This window comes from Abramis brama (genome assembly GCF_963993115.1).
Source record: "Abramis brama genome assembly, chromosome: 9".
In the NCBI taxonomy this organism is placed as follows: domain Eukaryota; kingdom Metazoa; phylum Chordata; class Actinopteri; order Cypriniformes; family Leuciscidae; genus Abramis; species Abramis brama.
This window is the reverse complement of record NC_139971.1, coordinates 35,426,802-35,442,051: the sequence shown is the minus strand read 5'-3', so window position 1 is coordinate 35,442,051 and position 15,250 is coordinate 35,426,802. Positions and strand designations below refer to the sequence as shown.

General features: G+C 38.4%; 2 protein-coding genes across 4 annotated transcripts; both read right to left on the bottom strand.

Annotated features, from left to right (window-relative positions):
* Positions 1-24: 24 nt before the first annotated feature.
* On the bottom strand, positions 25-5,661 carry wee1 (WEE1 G2 checkpoint kinase). Its single transcript, XM_084125099.1, has 10 exons — positions 4,590-5,661; positions 3,960-4,165; positions 3,578-3,644; positions 2,683-2,855; positions 2,314-2,582; positions 2,125-2,217; positions 1,947-2,032; positions 1,667-1,837; positions 1,363-1,508; positions 25-1,224 (listed from the first exon to the last, which is right to left on the bottom strand). Exons 1-10 carry the CDS (start codon positions 5,058-5,060, stop codon positions 1,068-1,070), a joined length of 1,839 nt encoding a protein of 612 aa, XP_083981225.1. The 5' UTR covers positions 5,061-5,661; the 3' UTR covers positions 25-1,067.
* Positions 5,662-6,240: 579 nt separating this feature from the next.
* znf143b (zinc finger protein 143b) lies at positions 6,241-13,877 on the bottom strand. 3 transcript variants are annotated; one of them, XM_084124881.1, is made up of 16 exons: positions 13,752-13,877; positions 12,048-12,163; positions 11,867-11,956; positions 11,577-11,672; positions 11,354-11,434; positions 10,880-11,064; positions 10,582-10,650; positions 10,372-10,488; positions 10,178-10,253; positions 9,967-10,092; positions 9,650-9,829; positions 9,269-9,496; positions 8,550-8,683; positions 8,023-8,178; positions 7,779-7,922; positions 6,241-6,701 (listed from the first exon to the last, which is right to left on the bottom strand). In XM_084124881.1, the coding sequence occupies exons 2-16, from the start codon at positions 12,154-12,156 to the stop codon at positions 6,618-6,620; spliced, it is 1,875 nt and encodes a 624-aa protein (XP_083981007.1). In that variant the 5' UTR covers positions 12,157-12,163; positions 13,752-13,877; the 3' UTR covers positions 6,241-6,617. The 3 variants fall into 3 exon arrangements, with proteins under 3 accessions (XP_083981007.1, XP_083981009.1, XP_083981008.1); XM_084124883.1 differs by having other exon boundaries at positions 11,577-11,660; XM_084124882.1 differs by lacking the exon at positions 13,752-13,877 and adding an exon at positions 13,458-13,476.
* Positions 13,878-15,250: the final 1,373 nt, after the last annotated feature.

Below are 15,250 nucleotides of genomic sequence, written 5' to 3'. Positions count from 1 at the left end.
TTCAAAAAAAGCAAACTAGTCGCATTTAGGTGAAAACTGTTTATTAAAATGAACATATTTACAGACAAAATGAAGTTTTGAGGATTAACAAGACCAAAGTATCTAAACAGTACCCTATCAATGTAGTTTATGTAGCACATAAGTCAAAACTATACATTATTAACTAAAGACATAAGATGAACTGGACAGATTGTTTTAATGCTACAAAAAATAGGGTTGGAGATTTGAATGGCATATGTACATTTAAATCATTTGCTTCCAGTTAAGCGTACATTTGTCACATGGTTAAATTCAAGATTTGACTGGATTGAACAAAGCAAAGAAACGGATGAATGTAATCTGCAAAAAAAAAGGTCACTGGAGCACAAACACTTTAATGATGATGATATTATGAAATATTGCTTGTTTGAAAGGATAAAATGATTTAAGTTATTTAAAGAAGAAAAAAAAATAAAAAATTCCAACCCTAACAGGATACAGACGAACATGAATAGCAGCAGGCTTTCTGTGGCAAGCTCACCATTGCCTCCAAAGTGCTCATTTTAATGGCAATCTAACTCAACCCCCATGTTCTGTGGCCAAACAGGCATTTTTCACAGGCAGTAAGGTGCACAAATCTTCGATCTGGTACATTCACATATCAGGGCTCAATAGGGGCACACATCTCCAATTTGGTAAAGAGCAACACTGCAGCTTTGAGAAAGCAAGTGCAGGGAGACCATTTTGACTCTTACCTATGGAACTTAAAGCAAGGATTAGGAAGACAGATCTATACTAAAAATATGTCCATTATAAGGCAATTCTGTCAAGAGATTTGAAATGGCAAACCTAATTGGTAAGGCAGATCTGCATTACATATTCAAAGGCTATTTCCAAAACAATGCAGAAGGACCCAAGCTTCAGTATAGACCATGGTACTTGTGTCAAACAGTGTAAGCACTATAAGTCACAGGACAGTCTGTGTCATCCTTCTGGCTACAGACAAAACTGTCTGTGTGCACAATCTTTCATAAGCACCACTGTAGTTCTCACTCAGGATTGGTCATCTCCTTTGTCTGGAGTTCAGTTCAGTAAATTGTGAGGCTAACAGAGCGGTTCATCTTCTTTCCGATGAGTCGAGAAGCTCTCGAGCTGGACTGGACTGTGGAACGTGTAAGAACGCGATCCGTGGACAGAACCCTCTCCTCTGCTGCAGCCTTTGCCATCTGAGCTTTCTTTAATTCCCTGAGAAACAAAAACCGAAAATTAATTCAATCCAAAGAAGTATAGTTTCCACCAGTAGGATTTAGTATGTTTATAACAAGTGAAAGACTTCTTAATATAGCCCGGAATTTTTTTTAAATGAAAGAATATCTCACATACTTCTGCAAAAGTGCGTTCTTGAATTTCTCAGCGTTGAGCTCTACACGCAGCTGGTCAGCACTCATTCTGGAAGCAGTCAGAAGAACAGGATGTCTGACTAGGTCAGTGGTTGAGGGTCGCCGTGTTGGGTCAGGATGGATCATAAGCTGTCAGGAGGATATATACATTTTAATCAAACATTCAAGACCCCATTCAACAGTTCTGCCAAAAAAATAAAAAAATAAAAGCACTACAGATTTAGTTTTTTAGAATTACTTATTATTTATATAATAAGTACTACTTATATTTATAGAAGAAACCTTACCTTCAACAAGCTTATAAATTCCTGAGAAAGCACTTGTGGAATATGGGGCAGAATGCCTTGTCGGATTTTGTGCCACTTTTCTCCATTGGTGGGAAGGGGCTCTGCTCCAGAGGCACTGACTACAGTCAGAGCAAGGGCAAATATGTCTGCCTTTTTCAGGTTACTGTAGTCCTGTGGGTAAGAACAGCTAAATTAGTACATGATATTTCACAGAAGATTGTGACCTGCCAGGAATTCTTAAGACCCAGAATAATAAAAAAGAAAAAAGAAAAGTGTTTACCTCCTGAAGAACTTCGTTTGCCAGGAATCTGCTGTCACCTTCTTCAACTTGTGGATTGGTAACCGTTGTAACATGACCTAGATCACCTGATAGAGAAGAGATTGTCAAAATCTTGTCCACTTCATTAAGCCATGTCTGTATTAAACAATCATCTGGGCATGTAATTTCAGCATCTTACCTATTTTGTACACCACACTTGTGGTGGGACCATCTTCTTCATCTTCAAATTCCTCTACACTTGGAACAGGTTTGCGTGAAATGAATATATTGCCTGAAAAAAAAAATCCAAAATTAAAGCCATATAATTAAATGACAATTTAACAATGCATCAACAAGCTATTTAAGGCTGTAATGATCAAATACATACTTGGCTTGATATCCATGTGAACAAGTGCTGTAGAGTGAATGTACTTGAGTCCACGAGATACTTGCAGTAGCAGATCCTTCAACTCCAGCTCAGAAAGGAAGTGTATGCGTCGGTTGTTCTCAGCGATGACATCAGACAGGGTTCCACCATTGCAGTACTCATTCTGAATCAGCATGTGGTCATCTTCTGCCCAAGCAGAGTAATACCTCACAACATGGGGGTGCTGTCCAAGAACTGCATGTGCATATACCTCACGAAGTGCATTTTGCCTATTGGGAGAGAATTCAAAGCAATAATTAGAAAACAATAAGAACCTCCATTCAATATAGTCAGTGTTGTTGAAAACGCATTCATAAAAGGACCACTTACTCATCCACAGAGCCTGCCAGGGGTTTTTTAGAACGTTTGATTGCGTAGATACACCCGTCCAACCTCTTGACGCATTTGAAAACAGAACCAAACTCTCCAGAGCCAATCTTCTCCAGCTCATGGAATTCAGAAGCATATCTGGACATCATGTTATTCTCCATCATTGTGATCCTCTGTGGGAAAATCAGTTTTTATTAGGGCAGAAAAAATACAGCAGTAGATACTAACTAGATATTCATGGATTAAAGTAGGGATGCACCAAAAAAAAAAAAAAAAAAAGCATAAAAATAAAAAAACATTGCCATTTCCTGTTCTCAGCCAAAAAGTGTTATTGTTGAAAATCCAGACTGAAACTGACCAGAAACTGTTATTTTAAAATCCAGTAAGAGATCTTTAACAAAGAGAAAATGAAAAGTCCTCCCAAGTCATCCTGAAATCAAAATTGACCCCATTTACTTTGTTAGCAGACATTACGTTACTAGTCTTGTGGTGAACAATTAATCCGTAACATTAATACACATAAAAAACTGTCACGGTAATCTATATTCAAAATCTTGCACTAAACGTTCCTTCTCGAATGATGTCAGTGGGTCAAATATCCTTAACCACTCCCCTCCAACCATCAGTCTGCTATGAGCGAGGGATGGAGAGGAGGTGCGCTGAAGTAAAACCCTGCCTTCTATTCAATATTCCAGTTCACTTGGAAATACATCACAACACTGAAGTAAAGTCGGTTGCAACTACCAGTTCACGGGGACTTTTCATTTTAAAATCAGTTTCAGTTCTTTTCAGTTTCTGCCTAAATGTATTTCTGTGCTTAATTGGATAAAAAGCAAAAGTATTTAAGAGTATAACTCCAAATAACTCACAGCTATAATTAATAAAAAAAAATTACCTTTGGGGGCGGAATCAGTTCCTCTTCTATTTCAGCGTCACTTGCATCCATGTCCTCTCCACAGGAGCTACAGAATAAAGAGACATTATTAGAAACGCTAGGAGGCAACAGAGAGGCCTGACTAAGCACATGGCGTGTAGATGGGGCGAACACGAGGAGCTGGTTCCTCGCCAACTTTTTGTCTTGTAACAGAATTAGTAAACGGATTTAACGAACGGCCCTGCAACCTGTGCCACACCTGTCCAGTATGGGCATTGTCTATCATTCTATTAAAACTAACGTTACTTCACAGCAGTCAGTAACCACCTGGAGGTTAACTAATAAAAAATAAACACGAGGAAAAGCTAGAAGAGACATTTAAAGTTAATTATGATTAACATACTCATTCCAGTGTGATCGTTTCCTGTTGTTTCTTTGTAGTGTCGAGGACTGCACCAGAATGGAGTCCGGGGTGAAGGGGTTGATGTTTACTAGAGGTGTCTGGTTTCGTCTTCCGTCCAGACAGGTTTTGCTCGTGGAATCCACATTTTTAAACAGGGCGACTCTCCGGTTCGTCGATCCCATCGTCCTGGCCCTCGACAACAAGCTCTGTAAATGCATACATAATACTCATTTAAAACGCATTTAAACCACATTCCTAAAAGTAAAGACTACAGCACAGTAAAATTCAAAACAAACCGACACAGTCGAAAAGAAAAACACTGCACATTTCAAATGATGTAATGATGTGCTAGTATCAATAGACTGATTCACTCAAGCGGTTACGCAACTTTGTACAGCAAGTCCAATATCTGTGTCACTAGGTGAACTCATCCACCTAGTAAAGGCTGGACTGTTTTTTTAAATCATAACTAACGTTGCTTAATTTGCTTTTTGAATATTAACAATGTCAGAGGAAAAATAATTATACAAATGTAAACAACAAAATGTTCTCTCGCGTTAAGCATTTGAATAGAACCGATGTTAAAAATAAATAAATAAAAATCGTGTTTAAGTTAATATGAAAACAAACCTTTGGGGTGTGAGGGGTATCAAACAGACGGAGTTTTCTGAAGGTTTTATGGGGTGGTGTATCAGGACAGTCCGGGACAGGGGAGCTGGATCCTTCCATGTCATCATGAATGTAACTCCTCTCGGGTGAACTGTCGTAAGCCTGGGGACTTTTCCTTGGCGATGGAGAGCCTTTCATGTAAAAAGTTTGTTTCGCGCGAGACGGTGAGCCAAATCCCTCCTCATCCCAGGACTCGTCGTCGTCTCTGGTTCGGCTAAGCGGGCTGCTGCTGCCCAGGTCCTCCGGCCTCTTATCGCCGCTGCGCCGCACGGACAGCGGGGAGTCCAGCTCCGTGAAGCCCGACTCGGCCCCGGTGCTGCTGTTTGCATCTTCGATACTGTCCTCTTCACCATCACTTGCCGAAAACTGCAACTTTTGGCGCACGGGTTTAATATTTGGAGACTTGCCGTGCCTCCGTGGGCCGAAACTCATCTTTCCAGGCAAATGTTCAGTTTATGTAAAAAGATCAAACTTAAAAACACACAACGCAAGTTGTGTAAGAGTATAAAAACCAGCCCAAACGGCTGGAAAAATCAGGCAGAGATTACGTAATTTAGATAAACATATCTAATACCGCTCGTGCAATGCAACAACCGAAGCGCTGATGAACAGTCCCAAAAACGGCGATGCGATGTTCCAGGTGGAAAACTGCTACAGATTGTCCGAGAAAATATCTCCTTTTGACGACTGATATCTCCGTGACAAGTCCAAACAAGTTCAGTTTAGACGCATATGGAAGCTGATAACGATGTTGAAATCGTATAAAACAAGCGTCCACGGCGGAGTTTCGACTGAAAAAATGGCTGCTCCACAAACTTCCAACTGATTTAGAAAGAACTAGAAAAAATAAATTCCTAAAAGTAATTACGCGATATTTAAGACGCCGAATTAAAAGGTAAACTTCTCAAAACATGTCAAAACACCCAAAATAATATCGTTTAACACAATAATGTTTACAAAACTAGTTTGAATGGTGAGCTACTCCTCCCACCAACACGCGTGCTCAAAGCCTTCCCGCGACCGTTGGTCATGTGACGTGATACACACCAATGAGCGCCGACTTCCAAAGTTTAAAAGATAGGAGGTTCTGTAAGTGCTACGTCAGTAAGCCCCTCCCCTGAAATACCCACTGACTGTGACCTAAATTTGGCGCGAATGCTCTTCTTTCATCTACGAAAATGGTCTCGTTTGATCATGGAGTTGATCAGACGAATGTTTTAGTGAGCTTTCACTATGGCACATTGTCTTCCGTTCTAGGTGACACACAGGAACATGTTACATTAATTGCAAGACATTATATTTGATTAAATTAATCGTTGTGTTTATTATTAACACAATTAATCATCATTGTGTTTTTATGGTGGTGTAAATTAGCCACATGGTTTTGTTTTGATGGCAGAGATTCTCCAGTGGAATTCACTGGTAATCAGTTAACAATAGCAATCACTTAAATAGCCTGGTAGGCAAATGATGTTTTGCACACCATATTAATGGGGATTTCCAGTATTGTTCATGACAACTTTTGTTCTACCAGTTGTTTCCTTTTTAAGCTGATATACTCAAGTCTGTAAACATTTTACTGTATGATGTCAAAGAATACATTACAATGAAAAAATTTTCTTCAATATATTTGTAGACCTTTTCTTAACAGTTTGCAAAAAATAGCATAATCAAATATATACAGAAAAACTCTACTTTTAAAACAGTTATGTACATATCCACACAAAAATATCTTCTTGATGTATTGCATTCATGATGTCTCCATTAGAAAAAACAATGATGCTTGACAGGTTTTCAATACCCAGACTTACATACACACAGACACACACACACACACACACACACACACACACACACACACACACACACACACACACACACACACACACACACACACACACACACACACACACACACACACACACACACACACACACACACACACACACACCCTTGAGATGTTTAGTTCATCGTGTTATACAATGTGAGTTAATCGTCCATGCCGGGAGTTTCTCCTTGCTGTATTCTTGATGCTATTCTGATGGCTTCTTCTAGAGAGGGCTGATCACTGAGCTGAGAGGGGGAAAAGTTGAAATTCAATTTAATACAACAAAACTGTTTGCAATTGCAGTACAACAAATAATTTCAAAATTGTCCATCTTGCAATGCACAATGGCACCACCCACCAAACACAGAGTGACCCTCCCCTCTTCTAGAGAGTGACACATTGCCCCCTTGTTGGCAATAAAGGCTCATTAATCAGGAGTGAATGTCAAACCAACTAGGTTGCTCAGTTAGTTCTCCATTAAAGCAAAAAAGACAAATGATACAATCACTAATCATAATTATTAGATCATTATCTGCTACTGATTTCAGCTATTATTACACACCAAGAGCTGGAATCGGTGCTTCATTAAATAGTATTATTTGGAAGCCGGGATTAAAAAAAAAGATTATGGCCTGGTTTCACAAACAGGACTTAGATTAAGCCAGGATTAGGCCTTAGTTCAATTAGGACATTTAAGTAGCTTTTATAAATATGCCTTAAAAAAATTACTGGTGTGCATCTTGAGACAAAAAAAGGCACTGACATATTTTTAGATATATTCAGTTCAGTTAAAACCGTTCAAACATGCATTGTAGTCTAGGACTAGGCTTAAGCCTTGCCTGAGGAACCAGGGGTAAGAGTTTAAAAATCACTAAAAATCATAATTTTGCACTAATTTGCACTAATAAATGCATGCATTGTTTCAAATATATTTGATCTGGCTTAGCTTAAAATTACTTATATCATGCTGAGAGGCGTTGTGCATTTCATTTAAAATGCTTCCAAACATTAGACTTACAGAACAGTCCACAATACTAATTCAGTTGAGTGACCTACATCTTTAACACACATCCTAAAAACACTCTCAATGGAGGGTGGTTACAAACCTCAAATGTTACAACCACCAGTCTTTTGGAAATAATTGCTTGTTTCCACCCTAAAAGTGGCTTAAAGGTTTACAGCATTAACTGCAGATTTTATTATTTACTAACAGGCAAAGTAAACACATGATTTAAGCTTTGTGACCACTCCTAACTTTGTGTGTTAATGTAACACTGTCTGTGAGAGTAAGATTCCATAACGCGTGTGTAAATGTTCTATACCTGCACAGCTATGTGTGTGCCGTTAGAGGTAGCCAGCAGCGTGACTGGGTGAGGTCTTGAGGAAACCACATGCTGTTCGTGATCCTGCACAAGCTCTCCTTCTTCTGTCTGGTATGCAGATAGATCTGGCGTCACAATAGCCACCTAAAACACAAATAAAGTTTACAAATTAGCTCAACTTATTTGTGTATTTAGCAAAGTAATGGAGATCCTAGGTAGGAAACCAGCTAGTAACATCACCTACCTGTCCATCTGTATCGTCTGCAGACACCATAGTGACAGAATGTGCTCCCCCTGAGGAAAGCATTGCTTCATGTGCTGGGATGGTTATGGTGGTTCCCTCTTGTGTTACCATAGTAATTGTGCCTCCCATAGCTTGCATATCTGCTTGAGACAGAACCTGAGAGGGAAAATACAATAATTACCTGGAAGATAACTGCATATCCACCGCCCTGACATTGATTTTACTCAATGAAATGTTTTACTTTTCCATTTTTCAACTGTTTACACCGGACACGAGTGGCGTGACACGACAAAAGCAAATAGGACCTATTATAACCAGTTATAACAACAACAAATTCCTGACAGCAAACTGATGTCCTGTTCTATTTCTTGCATACTCCAAGCACCTACGCTATTTCTGACATAAAGAACAAATGGATTTGCAACGTTCACTTAGTCGCGTCCATTGTGAACAGCTTCTAGCTATTGTGGTGCGACACGACAACAACGATCTCGTCTGGTGCAGACACAGTGCAAGTCATCACTGACCTGTTGTGTGCCATCCTGAGATATGAGAGCCACATGATGCTGTCCCATGACCTCTGATCCTGACACCTGCTCAGACCCAGAGTCATCTTCCACCACTGTTGGAGTGTACATTAACCCAGGCTCATCAATGGCCTCTGAAAAAGGTGCAATTTCAAAATTCTGATTATTAGTTAATCAATATCATATGGTCATTGACTAATATATGCGATTCTAATGAGATTTAGGCAATACTGCGATTAAACTTGAAAACGTTCATGTAAACACAATATTAATAATATTTTAATCACAATAAAAAGGCATGTAAACAACACTTTAATCGCATCAATTCCACTCTGACCTAAGTGCGCATGTGCTTGTCACGTATATATGGATGATGATGATGATGTTGCGCAACATGAATATAATGCAGTATACTGATGGTTGAAAACATAAAAATTAAGGCCCGTCACAGAAAAAATCCAATACATCCATAGAAATATTTTACATTTGATGTAAGTAGATTAAAACAGTGGCCAGTAACAGTTTGTTGGGGTATGTAAATAATAAAACCACAATTCTCAGTGAACAATCAGAATAATGAAAATTGCATGTAAACAGGAGTAAAGCGGTTTGCTAATGTCATGTACACATCTTACCGCAGTAAGTAAGTAATAATCCTGATTATTGGTGCACATGTAAATATAGTCAATGTTTGTGACTGGAGATTTAAGTAAACAGACCTGCAGGGGGCTCAAAATAAGCTTCTTGTTCCTCTTCTATTGGCTCTGTGTCATTGTGCGCTGTGCGTTTATGCATGGCTAATGTAGAAATCTGCTTATACGTCTTTCCGCAGTGGTTACAGTTGTAGGGTTTGCAAGGCGTATGAACCACATGGTGCTTGTACAGGCTGGAGTACTCGGTGAAACGCTTGTCACAGCCAGGAACAGTGCAGACGTAAGGCTTCTCACCTGAAGATGATGAGACACACTTTTGAGCTTATGGTCTGAAATTATACCTTATTTCTATACAAATAAATCCATGCAAACTCAAAGCGTCTTCAGGTTTCATTATAATGATACTTTTATATGTTGGAAGCAGTTAAGAGCAGACAAGACAAGTACCCGTGTGGATCCTCATGTGATTTTTGTAATTGGTGGCACTTGCAAAGGCTCTTCCACAGCTGGGTTCGGAGCAGTAGTAAGGCCTCTCACCAGTGTGAGTACGGATGTGGACTTTACGAATGTTGGAAGTGGTGAAAGATCTCCCACAGCCTTCAAATGGACATTTAAAAGGTTTTTCTCCTACAAAATGAAATGTTATGCAATTTAAACAACAACAAAACAGAGGAAAAATTTCAATTTATCAACATTTTGATGACAAAACAATTTTATAAGTCAGATGAAACCCTTATTGCAGGCCAGGTAAATATGAAAACCACCTGTATGTGTTCTTGTGTGTTTTTGTAAGTCTCCAGAGGTTTTGAAAGACTTGAGGCAGTTAATTTCCTGACAGCGATACGGTTTCTCTCCAGTGTGTGTTCTGACGTGACTCTTGAGACCATACCCTGAAGAAAGCGGAAAGAAAAATAAAATGCTTGTACAAAAAAAATTAGAGGACAATAGAAACATGCTTGTGGAAACAATCTTTACCTGTTGCAAACTTTTTGCCACAACCTATATGTTCACAAATGTATGGTTTATCCCCAGTATGCGATCTTTCATGCACCTAAAAAATATTTAGAAAACAACATGGTCAAGAAATGAATTTTAAAAAGTACAGCAGAGACTAAGGGCACATATGAACAGAAAACTTTTAGAAAATCTTCTCTCTTGCACAATTTCACCTTCAGATGGTGAGCAGTAGTATAGAGTTTTCCACATCCCTCATGTTCACATCGGAAGGCCTTTTCCCCAACATGCTGGATTCTAGGTGACCGGCTGTCTTGACCCTGCAGTACAATCTGAGAACACAAAGTGGGGCACAGCTTCATTAACATGCAAAGCATTCATTTTATTAGTTACTCATTTAATAAATAGATAAATAGAGACGGTACCTGCATATGCACACTGCCATCAGAGTCTCCTCGACCAAGTAACCCAGTACTACATTCTGTGGGCTCCATCTACAAAAAGGCACACATTTTAAAAAAAGATTTGTGGTTTCATTACATAAGCATAAAACGCTTTCTTTAAATTAACAAACAATTTAAGAATAACAAGGCACATCACATACAAAGTATACATATACAAATTTAAATCAGTTTAGCATTCCAATAAATGTTGGTGAATTAAACCATATAAACAGAATAAATAAAAAGAATGCAGGATAAGTGACAGGGCAATGATCTTAACCTTAGTAGAGTATTGCTCGAGCACACTAATGGTCTCAGCATCAATTGTCCCATCCGTCTGTAAGTCTGCAACAGTACCATCTGCCTGGATGGCCAAGATGGTGTTGGATGGAGGCATATGCTGAATATATGCAGTGGTGCCATCCTCCAGCTGAACAGCCTGTAAACCGCCCTGATCATATGTTTCTAAAAAGATTGAACATGTGGAGATTTTCTTACTTTATTTCATCATAGCAAATCTAACATTTAAGTTGAATTTTTTTTCTAGTGTCTGTAAAGGCCAATTCACACCTCACCGACAGACGGCAACAGACACTTCGTCGGGTTTTGTTGGATCAGTGCGTTACCCTTGTCGGAGTCTATTGGCGTCTGTCGGAGGTTGTTTTCACCGACTGAACATGCGGATTTAGAATGTCTGAGAAGTGACGTGTCGTAATCACAATACACAGTAGCAGATAGTTTTTCAGAGACAGACCTTTGGGTGCATGAATGTAAGCAGTCGTTCCATCCTCCAGTTGCACAGCTTGCCCATCTTCTAGTCTCAATCCTTCTCCACCTGAAAAATACATTTTAAAGCATAAATGCAAATGTATGGTCTTTAAAATAACAGAAGTAGTCTGCATTTTATCAAAACAGTGCAATTAGACAGTCACTGATCATAGGGCTGCATCCATTAGAATGAAATCCATATGAAATACCTGTTTTAGACATTGGTAGGTGCTGGACATAAGCAGCAGATCCATCCTCCAGTTGAATCACTTGTCCTTCCATTAATTTGTTTTCTGTGAAAGAAACTATTATATGCTGTAAGATTTGAATGGTGACTGAGCAAGAAAATTTGTGCATGCTTTGTAACTACACAATGTTTGTTGTAAGCTGAATGAAATAGAGGACATCTGGACATTTTTTATAGAAATGGTCAATCAGAAGAAGAACTGAATTAGCTAATGCATGCCAAAAAATACACATTAATGTTTAGTTACAGTACCTTTAGGACTATGTTGGATGTATGCTGTGGAGCCATCGACCAAAGTCACCGCCTGCAAGCTCACTGTGTCCATTCCCTCCATGTTGTCATCTGTGTGGTAACAGTTGACCATTATGGATCTACATTGCACGATCCACAAATTATAATACGGTTGCAGAGATTTTATACATATCTATCTCACCTCCAACTGTTACTGCCTCCGTCAGACAAAGGGTGACCTGCTGCGGGTCCCCGTCCACGCTATGAAACTCCATGCCCTGGGTGTCTCGATTCACCTGGGCTAAGAGCATGATCAGTCTGTACAAACCAACCAACAACCATCAATGATTTTGTGTTAAAACCCAGAGGCAATCAAAGGCCTGTGATAATTTGTCATGGTGGATTTTGAAGTACTCCTGTCATTTTACAAAATTTAGACAGTGCATTAACAATTTTTTTTGTCCCTAAATTTATTATAATTTAGCAATATTCAGTTTACAAACTGCAAAAACACATTGAAAAAAAATTAAAGGATATTACATTTTTTATAATTTGTATATATCATGGTTTTGTGCTTGTGTACCCTTTCTGTATGACCTAATTTTTTAAAGATTTCTACATATTTAAATAAAATTAAGTTAGTGAACATGACCCCAACCATCCTATATTGTTCAGAACTGTACTTGCTCATGTTGCATTCTATAGAAATCATTTTAATATGCATTTCCTAAAACCAGCATCTATTTTTGTCCTAGTACTTTTTAAATATACTTAATTTAATCATTACATAAATGTACTATAACTACTAGTAACTAATCAAGTAGTGACAGTGGATCTGTTATTCAGATATCAACTATTCCCCAAGTAATTTATAGTTCGATTCTAGTGTCTCTTCAATAAGTCTCTCTAGTGTCTAATTCAATTAGTGCTGGGAAAATTGGAATAGATTCCAGCAAAAACTAGTGTACATACATACTAGTCAGAGGTGATCGACAGATCCCCAAAAGATTCAATGGCAAAAAAGTGTAATTTGTCACCACAACAGTAACAATGGAACATTACTTGACACTATATGAGTAATATTAAAAAAATAATAATTTGACAAAAGTACTAGTAACATAAATAATAGACAATAGTTATTGTATGGCCTATTAAAACGGCTTGGCGCAGAATATATTACTTAGTATTCTGCAAAAAGAGTCCATTTCTCAAATGGTGCAATAATGAAAATGTTGTTTAATGCACGTGTATCGAATTCAAGTATGTGCTAACGCGGGCATTTCATTGCTAATGTCCATTTTAGCCAAATAGCTAACTTGCGTACATATATTTGTAAATAACACGTAAGAGTACAAAAATAATTAGTAAATTAACGTTACGTAAAATGGCGGGAATGCAAAGGCAGCCCGGGTAAAGTTGCTCACAAGTTTTTAGTTTTATTAGTTGACAAGACGGACATCTGTCATGCTAACTCATCCTCACATGTTAGCAAATATGCTACAATAAAGCTCGCGGTTTAGTTTGGTCGTTTCCTAACGTTTACATAACCTAATCGCCGTTGAGATTCATTTAACTATACCATTTCCCAAACTAACGCAAAGCACTACTGTACTTTATAAAGGCGTTTAAACTTAAACAAACAGCCGTTAGCCCATATTGAGTTCGTTGCTGCGGTAACTTGACAATCACAATCGGAACGTTACAATGTTGCAACCGATTACAACCCTGCGTCCAACTGCCTTTAATGTTGTTAATAAATAAAACACCGCTTCCGATGCATTTTCACTATTTTATTTCGTTCTGCATCCCACTTTGACTTCCACCACACTTCCACCGCCGCACTTTCCGGCTAAGCGGCGTCTGAGGAAATAAGGCACACTGGGTAAAAACACATTTATATACTAACCTCCGAAAATTTTCCAACAATCCCTTCGTTCGACCACCATGCAACAGGGCAGGAAACGCTATGCAGAAAATCCAACCCCAGAACCTGAATAACGGCAGAATTCCTCCAACTGATCTGTAATACGTATATGCGATTGGCTGAAGGAGTCTGTTGACGCGCTCTCATTGGCTGAACGCCAGCCCATGCGAACTCGTGCTGCCAGAAATTCATGTTCAGGGGCACCTTAGGGACGCCATTCGGGTCTGTTGGGTTTATTGTTCAAGCGTGAATAAGCAAATCTAGCACAGCAGCGTATGGGCATGATATGTTCATTGGGCGGATAGATGCCGCGGGTTTTGTGTACATTTCTTCTAACGCCATAACTTGACCAGTGGTTTTATTGGTTTTATAACAGCACATTTTTAAAGTGTGACACAGAAGGCTTGGTAGCCATTTTGAATTGCATTATGTCATGGCCGGAGTGAGGATGCATGGGCAATGCAGTGCAGTAGAAAGGCTTCACTTTTTATCAGTTTGTCTGAAGGAGAACGTGGAGTACCCAGTTTGAAATTTTGAAGTTTTGTATCAGCATGACGTACCATGCTTATCTTTATGTCGTATTAGTTTGTTTTTTATGCAACATTTTGAATGAATTTTCAATGCATTCACAATGTTTGTTTATATATATATATCTCTGCATTTGTTTGATGAAAAATACAGTAAACACAGTAATATTAGTAATATTTAAATTTTTTAAGTAACTGTTTTAAACTATTAGAATACCTTTTAAAATGCTATTTATTAGTTATTAGTCTGACGTTAAAGTTGAATTTTCAGCAGGTTACTCCAGTCTTCGTCACATGATCCTTCAGAAATCAATCTAGTGTTTTCTCTGTGCTGTCCGAAGGGCTACTTTTTTACATTTTCAACATTTCTATTTTATTCTGTCAAAGTTGGGTCCTTTTTCTAAAACATGTATTTTTCATTAGCCTTTTTCACCTCAGTGTCTTTTTCACATGTCAGCCTCTGTGGGAGAGAGGATGACAGCACATAATCTATTTTTGGATTGAGAGTCTCTCATTGGGATGGGCGTCAAAGCTCTGAAATCAGGTTCAGGTGACCCCTTCTGGTGCAGGATCTCAAATGGCATTTCTCTCAAAGCGATCAAACACATTTTTAACAGTTTCATCTTTACTACTGCAGCTTCATTAAATGTGTTTTTCTACTGTTTCCAAGATATTTAAGTTTTGCATTTTACTTCCATGTAGCTATATTGTGTAGAATATAACACTTTAAAAACCAACAAAAGGATTATATAAATCAAATTTACTATGTAACAAAAGGCTCACAAAAAAACGTACATAGTTTAGTCCTAGTCAGTGTCTACTCTGTGCTTCTTGGCTCATCTCTTTTATTCATTAAATGGAGCATCTCTTGTCACTGTCCAAATCAAAATCAAATCAAAGTTTATTTATAGAGCACCTTTTTAAAACAGCAGTGCTGTACATACAATATAAAAT